We start from the raw sequence: 15,377 nt of genomic DNA on the forward strand, positions 1-15,377 counted from the left end.
GCAGTCCACTTCTGCAGCACTGGAGGGCAGAAAATCAAGAGGGGTTGTACCTAGTGAGTGCATTGTGGAGCCTCTGAAAGATATTTTATGTTTTTACAATGAAGTACAATGGGAGATTAATTTCTCATGCAGCCCTTACTATGGTTTCTGTTTGCCTATGCCAGGTGACAGGATGGAGTTATCTCTCCCAAGAGGTCGTCAGTGCACTCAGAGTGATCTGCCTGGATCTTCTGGGTAGGGTAGGGAGAAAACAAGTACTTGCTGTACTCTTAAAGCTCTCTGTGATGGAAGCTGACAGTCCATTCCAGTGGGCTTTGGCTTCACATGGCTCTGTTTGCAAAGCCACAGTCTGTCAGTCACTTCTGCCTTTCAAAGCTTTGCTTCAGACTTCTTAAAAAAGAAAAAATGTTTTAAAGTTCCTGGTAACATTGGATTATTCATCTAAGTTTCTCCAGCCATTAAAATGATAATTCAAAAGCCTTTAATTATTCCCATGAAGGTGTAGCTTCAAAAATGCTTCCACTGTTGTGAGTTTAGGAGTTAATTGTGAGTTGCCCTGTGCTGCTGGCTCAGCTCCTGTGTGGAGGCCGTGGTCTTTTACCACAGCCCAGCAGCTGCCAGAGCAGCTCAGAGAAGAGGGAAGCTGCAGTTGCTGTGCTTGCCTGATCCTGGGCAATAAAACATGTCACTGGGCTGGTCCCCTGCTGGAATTTATGGCAGCCTGGCTGCTGCTGCTGGGCCTGGCTGCCAGTGGCCACGAGGACCTGCTGAGAGGGCTGTGGATGAGCAGGGATGGAGCAAGCTGTGGACTTGGCCCTCTCTTCCCTCCTCTTATGCTGGGCTCAGCAGGGAGTATGGAACTGCTCTGCCAGCTCTCTGCCATTGGAAAACCTTCAAGCTCTGGGAGATGTTTCAGAGGCTGGCTCTGCAGTTCAGCACAGCACTGTAACAGGCAGCAATTGCACCTCACCCAAGAGTTTGGGACTTTAGGTTCAATGCTGTGGCATGAAAATGTTAGTGCACACAGCTTTTCTGAGCAGGAACAGGGACATGCTCATGTATAGCACTTCCAATACAATTGCCTTGAATGCCTTCTCCTATGCTGTACTGAACGTGCTGACATTTGAGGGAGTAAAAATACTGATCTGCCTGCATGCTGCAAGCCTAGTTTACATTTTACAGCTCTAAATGTAAAGCTCTTGCCTGTCACCAGCTTTTTATATCTTGGCTTATAAGGCAAAGGGAGGAGGTGACACAGGTAACAGCATCTTATTGAAGGGAGAAGAATGTTTGATGCACTCATTTGGTGTAAAATGTCACAGATTGCCTCATGTTTAACTGTATGTAGAGATACTGTCCTGGAAGTATTTTACAAATTACTCAGAACAATGTCAACTCCAACAATTGGTTGCATTCAGCATAAATATTTTGAGTTATTTATTACCATTAAAAGAAAATAGTAATTGTTGCATCTTGCACCTTCTCTTTTTTTAAATGAAACTTGGCAGGACCAACCACTCCTTCCTCGTGCCAAATTATGCACTATAGAGTTCAGTCCATGAAAATTTATTGTTGCAGTTGATGTAAATTGCATCTAATGGGCAAATGACTCACGGCTGTGCTTACAGCCAGCTTTGTGCTCTAAAGGCACATGCCAGCAGGTTGGAAGCACAGGCAGAGTAAACAGGGCTTATCTGTTTCCCCTCTCCTGTGACAGTTTTCTTCTCCCTGCTGGGCTGCAGAGCTCCTGGGGTGACACTCTTTGCTCAGGTCCCTTCTGTTGTGGTTGCAGTGGCTGTAACAACCACCATGGGGTTAGGCCAAGGATTGAGGGCTACAGATGAGGGTGGATCTGAGCATTTAGCATGATTTTAAGGACTCTTTATCACAGCCACCAGGGTACAGTTCATGTAGTTTCCCTGTGCCCCACTGAAAAATTAATTGAAGGCAGTGTGGGAACACATCACTTAAAACTGAGGAGCATCATCTCATTGCCTTCCTGTGCTCCCAAATCTCCTATAGCTGGAGTTCTGCTGTAATTTTGTTGTTGGGATGAGATTTGTTCATACAGCACCTCATGCCTGGGGCCCAGCCCCATGCTGGAGGCATTAATGTGATGTAACTCTTGTCTGGTCAAACTGGGAAGCTAAACCAGTTTGGAATGCAGATTAAGAAGGGTTTCTGCCCTCCTGTGAAACCTTTCAAGGCTGATGTGGAGAATACAGCTCTGCACTGGAGCAAATCCAAGCCTCTCTTCCCACTCTGGTTGTGAAGTGCAAGGTAAATAAAAACATAGTCCTTATTTTGTGGAAAGACTCTTGAAGGCTTTAGAAGAGAGGAAGATGAAGCTGTGGAGCAGGAGTGTCCAGAAGTATTGTAGCATTTGTTAAGCTATTGACAAGAAAGTTTACTCTAGCCTTCTGTAACTTCATTTAAAATGTGATATAATTATTGTTTATGCTAAAGCTGCTTCCTGTTTCCACTGTAACAATTATGCCAGAGGCACACAGTTTATTCCCAGTATACCAGCCCAGGATATGGTCATTACCACATTATTGGGAAGTGCCTTCAAATTGTTACACTTGGCAATAACTATATCCTGGAGTAACAAACTTCTCACCATTCAGCTCACAAGTTTATAAGCATCTCCTGATGAAAACAAACAGGAAAGCACTGATCATCTTTCCCCTGCCCCATTGCTTCAAATGCACTTAATTTTAAATGTGATTTTAGAGGACAACCTGCTTCAAAGATGCTGCTACTACACCAGTGCATGCTAAAAGGAAGGGGTGAGTGCTCACCCAGTGTTAAGGCTGCTCTGTGTTCAGCTGATGCTGCTGCAGTGCTGTTACACTGGGGTAGGGATGGGAAAGCTGGAAATTGCTTCTGTGGAACAGTGACCCCCCAGACATCTTGCTGCCCCAAGAGTTTTGCTGCTCTGGGGTGGAGTGTGCCAGGCTGGGGTGAGTGATGGCCTTTGCAGAGGGTGGTCACTGTGAGGAAGTGCCACATGAAGTGGTGATCTAATTCTGTGGTTTGACTTGGGTACTTGGCAATGGCTGTTTTGACCTCTTGGATTTCATATTGTGGCCATAACTTGTATTAATTTCTTGAACCAGCTTTAAGCATCATGTTTACTGACTTTTGTTTCCAATGAGAAAATATGTAAATTTTAATTAATCCAAGCTGAAGTTAAAAAGAAAGCAAGCCTCTTGATTTGAGGGGGTTATGGGCCTGGAGTCCTTTGGCTCATTTTTTCTATGGGATTCAATCTGAGTGCTTGTTTTGCTACTTCAGGCACTCCAAGCCTGTCCAGCTTCTCTGCTGTGATGGGATGGTTTGGTGATAGGGAATGCCTGCTGGTTTCTGGCTGCTGATGCTACACCAGTGAAACCTGCCTGAGTTGTTTTGGATTATGGACTGTGTGATAGTTGAGACATCATCCTTAGTTTTCCTTAAAATCTTCCCTGGCACTTCCTTAATGCTGAGTGTGGTCTGTTGTGGGGGCTTGGTGAGCCACATGTGCAGCTCTGCCAGAGGGGAAATTTGGAAAGGCTGCACAATACTGCATAGCCCAGCTTGCTGGGGAAATGCTCCAGCATCCTGAGCTGCCTTGGAGTACAGATAGAAAAGGAAATTACTCTTACTCCAGTAAGAGAATTAATAACTTCAACAGGCAACCTCATGCATCCTATTCCTTTCCCCATGACCTGGAACTGGCAGGGCCTCGTGCATCCTGGCTGTCACAGGAGAATCAGCTGTGGGTAAACATTTCCAGTAGGATTGGAGAGTTTCCTGAACACCCTGTGTTCCCTCTGAATTAGTGCTGGTGTGCAGGGGGATTCCTGGAGGTGGCTGTGCCTGTGCCAAGCACATTTCACACCCTGTGAGCCAGCTCCTCAGCTAGGACACAGCAGGCTTTGGTGCTGTGCTCTCTGTGTGCTCCTGGGGCTGGATCCCAAAGGCACCTTCTACCTAAATATTGGCAGGGAGCTTTTCCATTCCCCCTTTTTATGGACCATGAGCAGTTTGTGGGAGTGCAGGGCTCAGTCAGGTTTCTATCTCTTGTGGCAATTAGCTCAACAGCACCAATTATATTGGATTTGATCAATGGATCCTAAGGGGGGTAGTGTAGCCACCCGCTTAATTCTGCATTTAATCCTTCAGGTCCTTCATATATTTAAGAGCATCCACTGATGCTGTGTTGTCTGCAATGGCTACCAGGTGCTGGTTGCAGGAAGAAAAGAAAAATCATGCTTCTGGAAGGGAAAGTCAGCTTTTTGAGGGTATCAGATCTATATGAAGCTCTGAAGTTGTGACACATCTTCATTATTAAAGCAAATAAGAATTTTTCCTGTACTTGTTCTCACACCTGTGCTTCAAATTGGAGTTAAGCTCCAGGATAGGCATTGCTAGCAAGAGGTGTATATTTGGCATGACTTGAAATACCAGTTTGAAGGCTAAAGGTGCTGTCAGCTGCAGTTTGCTCATCATCTTTAGTGGGACTGTCTTATGGACAGTTTTTTTCTGCTGTGGGAAAAGCCTTGCCATGCCACTGTCCTAGACTGGATATTGGGAAGAGTCTGACAAATGCTAGTGCTGGAGAGGATATGTTTAAAATTATCCTGGCCTGTAACTGGCAGTGGCCCAGCCTCCTCTTCAGAATAGCAAAGCCAGGAAGGAGGAGATTTCCAGGGCCTGACTGGGGCTCTTTGGCCAGGCCATCACACCAGTTCTGTTCTCATGATGCACTAGGGAGAAGAGGAAAAAAATAGCTTTGGACTTCTTTCTGTATGTGAAAGGATTTGGAATATTTGCCAAAGGCAGTGGAGGGAGAATCTGCTTGTTTTGGGGTTGTTTTCCTCTTTTTGCTCCTGTTCCGTGTGGGTTCCTGGGCAGTGCAAGCTTAGCAGCTTGTGCTGATGAACAGGGGTGTCAGCTGTGAAGTGCTTCTCTTGGCTTGGCATGTGGAGCAGCCTGTGAAAATAAAGTGGAAAACTTCAAAGTGTTTGCAGTGAAAGCAGTGTTCCCCTCAAGAATGGAGAAGTGTTGCTGTTAACCTGAAAACCAGAGCTTTTGGCTAGAAAGAGGAAAGTACAAAATATTCATAGCACATGCTGGATGTTCTTGTGTGTTTGTTCATTAAAAGAAAAAAAAAAAAAGATAACAAGGAGACTTTTTTTCACTGACCAGGCTCATTAAGCCAGAAGCAAACAACATTTTTCTGCTCTCTGGATTTTCACCAGTGTATAGGGCTAAACTGATGTCCTGAGGAAGCACAAGAACTTCTGCAGGGCTGGAGAGCAGTGAGATGTGGGGCTGAGTGAGAACCGGATCAACCCACTGTCTCTTGAAGTCTCTCCTCCTAAAGGGGTACATGAGTATCTGACCAGTGCTAGGTTCACTTTGCACCTTTTTAGCTAATTCTAAGAACCTGGGACAAACCCCTTTCCTTGCACTTTTGAGGGTACCTTCTGCAAAGTTTTAATTTTTCTTCTCTGTATGTAGTACCTAAAATATAAATGATATAAATGCTACTTAGTGTCTGTCTACTGAAGTTACAATGACGTCCTTATTTCTGCATGATTTGAGACAAGAAATACTAATATAAGAAACAAAGGATAAGAAATAATTACCTTTTAATGTATTTTTGTTGGTTGAAGTAAAGATTTAATGACTTCCACTTATTGTTGCTTTATCTTTCTACAGGGATGTGAAAGCAGGAAATATTCTTCTTGGAGAAGATGGCTCAGTGCAAATTGCAGGTAACTTCCCTGGTAGCTTTGAGTAAACTTTAGGCATAACTGCATATCCAAGGAAATAGTTTAATGATCAAGGAGAGAAACCTGCATAAAAATGTTAGCTTCTTAAAGCCCCACAGTTCATAAAACAAACAAAAACCCCCAACAATAAACAAACCATGAATGAAAACAAAAAGCCAACCCAGAGTTTATTACCTCTTCTTATCTTAAAATCCTATTACTTGGAATAATGACAATCAGCAGATATAAATCATTTGATTGTGAAGTCCTCAGAATCAATAGATCAGATAAAGTTCTTGGCATAAGCTAGTCAGATTTTGGCATCAGCAGGTTTGTAGGCTGGAAATGGAGAGCACAGACCTCACTGATTTATCATTGACATGTGAGGTGATTTTCCACAGGTCTCTGGTGAAGGGTGGACAGATCCATCAGAAGGAAATGGGCATATCTGATGGTAAAAGTCATTTAAGGAAAGATCAGCTGGTCAAACTGCTCCTGTGGATGCTCTCTGCTCTGCTTCAGTTGAGCTGGATGGCAGAGAGGGTGTTTAAGTGGCTGTCCTGGCCCAGCCCAAACTAGGGTGAGCTGGAAGTCTTGGGAGCAGTCATGCAAAGCAAAACTGTTCAGACAGTTGCTTTAATACACATGTGCCTGGAGATGTCTGCTGCAGTCACTGCTGACATGAGCTGCAGCAGCAGAGCTGCTGGAAACAGTCCTGGGTGGGGGCAGGCCATGTGGAAAAGGGTACTGTGTGGAGTGTTTTGTCCCCTGATCCTCTCCTGATATTTTATTTCCTACAGACTTCACCCTTCTTTTCAGAAATCAAGACTTATGCCCCATCCCTGAAAACATTCAAAATGGAATGGGGCTCTGAGCAACCTGTTGTGGTTGAAGGTGTCACTGCCCATGGCAGGGGGTTGGACAAGATGACCATTAAAGGTCCCTTCCAACCCAAACTGTTCTGTGGTTTTGATTATTATTATTATTACAGACTATTAAGTAAGCCAAGATTTTTGGAGAGTACATTTAGAACCTGTGATATTTGTTTTTCCTTCTCTTCCCAGTGTGCTGTTTTCCTATCCTGAGTACATTTTTTCTCCGCTTCTCCTTTCCTCAGTACTGTGTTCTTCCCATGGATCTTGTAGTGCCTTTCCAGTCCTAGTGCCACCGCTGGCTGGGGAGCAGAGCTCTGTCCCCTCCTGCCAGCTTGGCAAACATCCCTGTACATGTGAAACATTTTCAATCCCATATTTATTTGGGAACAGCCATATCTGTGTCTGAGCAGGTCTCTTCTTTAGTGCCCTGTCTTGCTGGTAGTCCCAGCAGTGGTCAGGCCAGTGTGGTGGGAGTTTAGGGACAAGGCAGTGACAGTTGTGTGGGGGAGAAGTGCCTGTAGCATTGTTTATTCCTTTGGAATATCTATGCTTGGCTTTGCATCTTGGAATGAAAGGTGCAGATTTTCCACCAGGAAGCAGAACATCTTGCAATGCAGTTTTTTCTAGGTAGCTCTCCTCTCTGCAGAGGACAATAAGCCCTTTTACAGGACATAATACCTATTTCTGTTTAAAAACCTGAAGTGTCTTTGTGTTTTTTAAATCTCCTGGTTTCCTTAATGCCTGCAGTTACATTTCTAATGAGGTGTAAATAATTCAGTTACGTGGCAGCCGATGGAAGGTAGGGAGTGGCTTCCAAAATGCTCAAAGGAGCAGACTTTATGCAGTGAAATCCTACATTTTTTCCATGATAGGACCAAGATATAACATGTTGGATTTGTAATTGCACAAGCTTTTGATGCTGTTTTGGGAGAGGCTGCAAAAAGCTGTAACTCTGAATGTTTCTGCCAGCCTAGAGAGAGCTGCTTGTGTTTCTCTTCCACAGGGCTGTCAGGGCTTGCCTTTTTTGTATTAAGGCTCACTAGCAATAGGTATTCCTGTATTTTTTTTTTGCTGAGCAATTTTCAGTTGATAAATAGATTTAAGGTTGCCTGATCTTAGCTCTGTGCATTTCAGAGGATTTATTTTGCCTGTGATTGTACATGTTCCCTAGACTGAACTACTCGTGGTTTATATGTGCAACACCTCAATGATGAAATTCATCTCTCTGCATATCCTGTGAAAGCCGCACTCAGAGATGTGCAAAGTTCTTCTTTACAAATTCTTTCTCTGAACATGCAGAAGGACCAACCCTGCCACCTTTCATCAGCCACAGCAGGGCCACTAAACCAAGGTCAGAGGGTTCACTGCAGTGGCAGGAAGCACTTCAGTTTCTGTGGAGGCAGCTGATGACTTGAAAGAAATGAAAATAAATGAATGAATAATAGAGAAGAGCCTGACCTGGTCATAACATGAGATTTTTTTTCTGTGGGAATTTCTGACACTTAAGCTTCCTTGCCTCCTGACCCAGGATGAAGTAGCAGAATTTCTGGGGAATTTTTTGAGGAGGAAAAAATGCTGGAAGCAAACCAATCCCAATAAAACGAGATTTGTTTCAGCGAGATCAAAGCACTTGCTTTTGACAATAATATTAATGCATATTATGAATAATTCTGTTGATTGTTGAGTGCTTCAATTGTGGGCTGGTTGACATCACTTCGTTCCCATGAAACAAACGCTCTTGAGTTTCTCTGGAAAGTTACACCACGAGATAAAAAACAAAAGATTGATCAGCTGTGGAATGTAGCCTGAGGGCTGGAGTGAATGGGGCACCTCCCTGCAAGGAGCTGGTTTGGTAGACATGAAAAATTTAAATCATGTAGCAAGGAAGAAAGACTTCCATTCTTTTCTAATGACTCCTTCCCTTCTGCCACTCCTCTATCCAAACTGCCTGTGTACAGTTGTTAAGAAGGTCTTATTCAATCTTTGGCTTTTGTGACCTTGTGTTCCTGTGCATTTCCTCCTGCTTGACACAATTCCTGTTCCTTGTCCCTGATGAAATGTAATTCTCAAATGTAAATGAGGAATGTACATCTCAGTCTGGAGATCCTTTGAGGGGAAAAAAGCAAAGGTGCATTTGAGATTGAGTGGTGGAAACATTGCTGCAGGACTGTACCTCCACAACGTGTCAGTGAATTTAACTGCTTGAAACTTTCACTCTGTGGAATTTATGGCAGTAATTTTGCTGCACTATTACACAGTTCTAACCAGTGAAAATTAAAGCCTCTTTTGTGAATTTTGGGCTGTGCAATTCTGCTAAGGCTGAACAGAAAAAGCAACTTGATGACTGTGTGTCAGACATTTCTCAGGTTCTGTTTGTAACCCTGAATTGGTGTTTGTGCATATGGGGAAAGCCAGTGTGGGAGCACTGTGAGATGAGGTTGCTGCAGGTAAAGAGATGGAGAGATCTGTGAGCTCGGGGGCATCTGCTCAAAGTGGGAATTCTAAAAATTCCTCTAATAGCTTGCACAAATTTCCCAGCTTGAAACTCCTCCCCAAGTCTTATTTTTACTCATGACTCTTATTTTTAACTGTGTTGCTCCTTTGGCTTTCAAAAGTGCATCCACTGACCCAAGGAGAAAATTGCCTTTAACAGATCCAGCTGACCAGCGAGATCTAAAGTGAGGCAGTTTGCTTCTATCTTAACATTTCCCTTTTTTCCCCAGGGGCACTTGGGCTTGTGGCTTGGCACCAAGTTTTTGGAGCCTGTTACAATTCACAGTGTCACTTTCTCAGTTTGAAGTGTTCTCCTTCACACTGGATTAATCTGCCTTCTGGAGAGAGCAGGGCTCTTTCCCAGATACCATTGTTCTGGGCTGTGCTGACAGTGGTTGCAATGTAAATGGAGATAGCCACGTTCTTTTGTGTTCCAGCCTCTCCATGGCAATTACTTCATTTCTTTTAATCAGAGCATAAAACCTCTTTGCTCTGGCATTTATCAGCTCCCTGGAGTCTAAAAGTGCACGGATAAAAACACTCTGTCAACATAAAACTGCATCGGCATCAGTATTGATGCATAAACCAGGAGATGGCTTCTCACAGTAAGCAAGGCTTTGCATTTGTCAGTTTATTTAATTATGCAGGAGCTATAAATTACTGTGAAATGAAGTGAGTATCTTGATAGACTGGGAAGGAATGGGAGAGGTTGAGGAGAAACTCTTTCAGGATGCATGAGACTTGCTCAGTATGAGGCACGCTTCAGCCATGGCATGATGTGGGCATCCTACTGAGACTGAAATCAGGCTATATCTTTGTTTTCCCCTGATTTTACCCACTGGGATATTAAATAATGCTGTCACCCACCCCTCTGAGATTGAATGTGATGATACAAGTGTCTGCTGAAGGCTGAGAGGCACACATCCCTCCATGTGTGGAATTTTTTGGTTCTGGAGATAATAACAGAATCTCTTCAGGATTTAAACCCAGAAATTCTCAACGTGCACTCCCGAGAGTGCCCGCAGTGTCAGCCATGGCCTGGGCAGGCTGTGTTGCCAAGCAGTTGAAGTAGATTGAGATTTCCCTAAGTTGTTCAGGACTTGCTAATTGATCCTGGGCAAATTGCCTAACCCCTCTCTCTTTATCTATTTATAAAACGGGGATAGTTAAGGCCAGGCAAAACTTGTGTAACTGAATTTGTGTAACTTTCCACAAATCCATGCCAGCTTGTCACCGGTTCGCTGTGTTCCTGACTGCTCTTAATTCATGGCACTAAAATAGTGCTCTACATAAACATAGAGCTATGATGCAGGCAGTGTCATTCCCCACTTTCCCTTAGGAAACTCTAACTTTGGGAGATTAAATTGCCTGAACAAGGGGCAAGGCACAAATCTAACTTGGGAGGGGAGTGTTGATTGAAGGGTTCGCTCGAGGAGCCTGTGTTGTATCATGAACACCTTGGAGCCTCTTCTGCCTTTCAAAAAAAGGGCCAAAAGTATTTTTTTCTATGATTGGTGGAGACTTCTAGGGCCTTTCCTGCAGCAGAGAGTTGTGAAATAACTTTTTCTTTGTGTCACTGGTACTATCTGTGTTTCCTGAAGAGATGTTGCACTGTTGATTGCTGAAACCACTTGTGAACGTCTCCGAGGGCAGTGGGTGGTGTCACCCAGCCTGGGATTTGTCATCCTGAAGTTACTTTGTGAAGCAGGAGGACAAGTGTGCATTTACAGATCCAATACCACTGTGCATCAATCTAGACTTTAAAAGGAAAGAAGCCTTTGATTCTTGTTCTCCAGTAATCTTCCTTTTATCTGGTGTCCTACCATCTGCTGCGTTCTCAGCACAAAATTGCTATTTACCGCTGCCTTCCTCTTCTTGCTGCCAGGTTCATTCATCTTCAGTGCTCTAAAAGCTTTAAGGTTTGCAGGAAAGCACTCAGTACAACTGCAGATATTTTCTGATGGTGAACAACTGAACAAGAAGGAAGACGACCAGTGAAAATAACATCTAGTGCTGTCTTCTGAAATGCTTTTTGTTTAAAGACAACTCAAAGTGATTTTGAAGTCAAGATTGAATTATTCTGTTTTTCTGCCCCTGTTGAAGTTGAAAACTGCTTTAGAGTCTGATTCAAGCACGCCAATCTCTGTAGGAGCCCCTCTGATATCAGCTGACCTTCATCCTGGCTCTTAGTGCACATTCTTCTTTCTTTCCCTTCTATGTACCTTGTAGGTAGCTACATGTAGTAGCAGGTACTTGGGCTTTTTAGGATTAAGGTAGTGTTACAGCATGAGAGGGCCAAGGAGAGATTATTTTTAACAGCTGACTTCTAGATTTGGATGAAACAATCTAGAATATGGTAGAAATGTGTCTTCCTGAGACACACACCTGCAGTGGTGCCTGTTGTGATGTGGTCCTGCCACAGCACTCTTATGTTGCTGAGTTGTTTGTACTGGGTCTTCCTTTTCAATTTCTGCATTTCCAGAGTGGCCAGAGTAGCTTTTAAGTTTGACAATTTGGATACCATAGTGCCAGGAATTGTTGCCTCATGGCATGCTTTTTCAAACAATACTCTGCAACTTCAATGCCACTGTAGAGTGTCCTGTAGGATATGTGGTTTGCAATACATTGCTGCTGGAAGGGACAAAATTGGCCATATTTTGTGCAGAGCCTGCATCAGCAGAATTGAATTCCCATCCTGAATTGGTTTTGCTGTGATATGAAAGTCTGGAAATATACATCTTTATGGGTATTTTTTTAGCAATCTTTGGTTTAAATAACTGAAACAGCTCCAACAGATGAATCTTTTTTACATTGCTTCAGAAAAATAGAAAAAGAAAAAGAAATCCCACCACTTCCATCCAGACACCCTGGAGACTGTTATTTGCTGTCAGATTGCTGGAAGCCTGCAGTTTTTGGGCTCCTTTGGGATAGCTGACAGTCGGTGGATCCCCAGCAGTGGTGGTTGCTCCAAGCGTTCCCAATTCCTCCCTGTCTCTGGTGATTCAGTCCTTGCCAGTTATCACCTTAGTGAGCCAATGTAAACCACGAGCTGCCAAGGAAGAGTACAAATGTGTACACACTTCAGAGCCTGAATTTCATGGATTTCCCCATTTTCTGGAGTTCAATTCATTTGCAATAACCTAGTTGTGTTTTAACCTTTTTGAGGGCAGAGAGACTGAGGCACAGATGGTCCCAACTGCTCAGAAGAAGGAATTTAACCTGAACTCGTGGTTGGAGTTGTGTTTTATTGCTTTCCAGATATTTCCTGAGAGCAAGCACATTCTTATCTGAATAGCTGGGGCTTGGATAAAGTTAGTAAGATGACATTTGAGAAGATGGTCCCAAAGTCATTCCTTACAGGGGAGTAGCACAGGCTGTTTGAGCCTGTTTTAACCCACTGGAAATGAGGGAAATTAATTGGGAAAACATTAAATAAATCAACCATGTAATGAAATAAACTTTAATTCCATTTAAGCTTTCTTCAGATGGCAGATGTAAGGGCCTGATTTCCATCTGGAATTTATAAACCCTGGTTTGATGTGAGATGTGGTGAATACTGTGTGAAGGACTTGTGTTTTTACTGCTGGAATGCTTTTGCTTTGAATGGCATTTCCTTTCCCCTCAAAATGACTGCATGGAAACTTGAGGTAAGATAATATGTGCAAGTTCAAATACAGCACATCACAATAAAATGCTGATGGCACTTGGACAAGTTTCTGTTAGTATTATCTTATTTAAAAGAACTTCTGATTGCTCTTGTGTTTAGAACAATAGATCTTGGGAGACTTCCTGTAATGAGCAGGGAAAGGCAGCTTTACTCTGAATCTTTTAGGGAGCTCCTGCAGTTTCTGAGAAAAGCAAAAATAGTGAGTGCTCACATGGAAGATGTCAAAGCAAAAATCACTTATGCAAAAAGTGGGTTTCCAGAAGATTCAGATTGCAGTACTGATGGGGACAGTGATCCATCTAGGAGTGCTAAAAGTCCAAGCATAGCAGGAAGCCAAAATGCCTTTGGGAACAGGAAAAAAAACAGGTCAGCACATCTGGAAGAGCTGAATCCTAATGATAGGCTTTTGTTAGTGCTTATTTTAGCCCTGTGATTTCTATGCAGCTTTATTTAATGTCACCTTGCAGTTACCCATGTCTAGTACTTCAGTGGGCACTAAGTTCCTCTCCTGGAAGTCTCTGTTGAAGTGAGCTGGAAGCTTTCAGCATCTTCTGAGTGATAATTTCAGAGGTGTTCCTCAAATATTGAAATTCTAATGAGAAGTGACTCACTGCACTGCTGGTGTGATGCAGAGGGAACTTGGGACAGTCCTCATATGAATACCATGATTTATACATTGTAAAGAGGGATCTTATGTTGCAGTTAATTCTCCAATTTAACATCCTTAAGCCACGGATGTTAAAGCACGGAGTAACTCTGTCTCCTTGGGCCACAGAGGCAAAGGCTTTTACATTTTACATTGTCAACAGAGCTTCAAGAATTTTCAAACCAGTTGTGATCAATAGCATCCTGATTTTATGTTAAATAGCCCTGGAATTTCAGAGATTTGCCCTCCAAGTCTGTCATCAATCTCAAAAATGGCATCTGAGATTTTGATTGCTTGTACTGTGTTTAAAAAAAAGTGTGTGGATAAAGTTATGGAGAATTGAGTTATATATTGAGTTACAGGCCCATTGCAGGGCTGCAATTCAGCAATACATAAATAGTGTGGTTTGGAGCAGTTCTGTGTTAACAGTTTCTCTGTCACTTGATTTTTTATTTTTTTTTCCTCCAAACAAAGTGCCATCCTCTCTTGAATGACTTGGTTGCCAGATCTTTGGTAATGCTCTTCTCTGAACAAACATACTTTATTCTCTCCCTGTATGCTGCTGCTGACTTCTGTTTTCCATGCCATTCTTAATTGCATAAAACATGAGGTCACAGCATAGTTTTCACATAAAAGAGTGATTTGTTCCAAGAAATGCAACTACCAGTGAGCCCAAAGGGCATCCATCAGCATCCTGGTTTGTGAAAGGTGTTTCAGGTGGGGTGATGCTGTGCAGGGTGTGAATCAGTGTCTGTGAGCCTTCCCTGGGATGCTCAGGCTGGTATCTGGCACGTTCAGTATCATCAGTCTGAGGTCCTGTTAAAGCACTGAGCATTTCAGCCATGGAGGATTATCAAATAAAACATGTTCTGGTAATAAAAAATCCAGAATAAAGGGCTGATACCTCAGTTAGAACAGTTAAATGCTTTCAAGGGACTTTTTCTGCACCCAGCTGGATTGCTGTGGATGTTACAGGATGCTGCTCGAGGGTCAGTGCAGTTGTGTGTGTATGCAAATGTAAATCCAGCTCTGGCTGGCAGGGCAGGTTTGTACAGCAGCAGGGCTGCTGGGGCACTGTGGGCAGGCTCTAATGTGACCAGTGGGCTGTAATGGAAAGTGGAATTTTCCTCTCTGCCAGCCAGGGCTGAAAGCTCTGCTGTCCCCAGGAATTGAATGGTGAACTGCTGAATGGCAGTTCATGTACCAGCACTCAGAGCTAACTGTTGATCATTCCTCCTTTATTAGGAAACCCCTCATGCATGACTGCATGGTCTGGTACTTAATGGGTGGCTGGGAATATGAGGGGAAAGAAGGGACAGCCCTTCAGTTTGCTCAGGATGTGTTCTTAATAAATTCTGCTTTTGTTTTCTTTGCAGACTTTGGTGTTAGTGCATTCCTGGCCACGGGTGGTGACATTACCAGGAATAAAGTCAGGAAAACCTTTGTGGGCACACCTTGCTGGATGGCACCAGAAGTTATGGAACAGGTGAATTGTTTTTCCCAGTGTCCTCTGAGCTGATCTGCACCTGGAATTCCCTGTTATCAGCAATGACTATGTTTATTTCTAACTAAGATGATAATTTGACATCCTTAAGGTTTCTCTTAAATACAGGATTTTCTTTGACTTGCCTATTGCAGCCAAACTCTTCCTGGGGAATGTTGAGTGTTCAGTAGATTTTTGCCCCATTGCTTCTCTTCAGGCTCCTGCCTAAGGTGAGGATGAGACAGCTCAGTTGTTGCATAAAGAAGATAAACCTGCCCCTCCCTGTTGCATGCATGTGAGGTAGAATATAAATAGTTTCACACATGGTAAATATGCCATGCACAGCTCAGTAACGTGCTCTTCTTCATCTGCAAACATACAGTTTGGGGTAGTTAGTTGTCACATGTCACAGTGGGGAGTTAATTCAGTATAATGACATGCATTTGACTTC

At 43.3% G+C, this 15,377-nt stretch overlaps 1 protein-coding gene across 1 annotated transcript in view; it reads left to right on the plus strand.

The window, feature by feature from the left end:
* OXSR1 (oxidative stress responsive kinase 1) overlaps positions 1 to 15,377 on the plus strand; it is an 88,139-nt gene that overhangs the window by 48,444 nt on the left and 24,318 nt on the right. The window contains exons 5-6 of the mRNA XM_036406894.2: positions 5,710 to 5,765; positions 14,820 to 14,929. Of these exons, the coding sequence (XP_036262787.1) occupies positions 5,710 to 5,765; positions 14,820 to 14,929 (166 nt within the window). The remainder of the gene's footprint in view (positions 1 to 5,709; positions 5,766 to 14,819; positions 14,930 to 15,377) is intronic.

The sequence above is a fragment of the Molothrus ater genome, chromosome 1 (assembly GCF_012460135.2).
Source record: "Molothrus ater isolate BHLD 08-10-18 breed brown headed cowbird chromosome 1, BPBGC_Mater_1.1, whole genome shotgun sequence".
NCBI lineage: Eukaryota > Metazoa > Chordata > Aves > Passeriformes > Icteridae > Molothrus > Molothrus ater.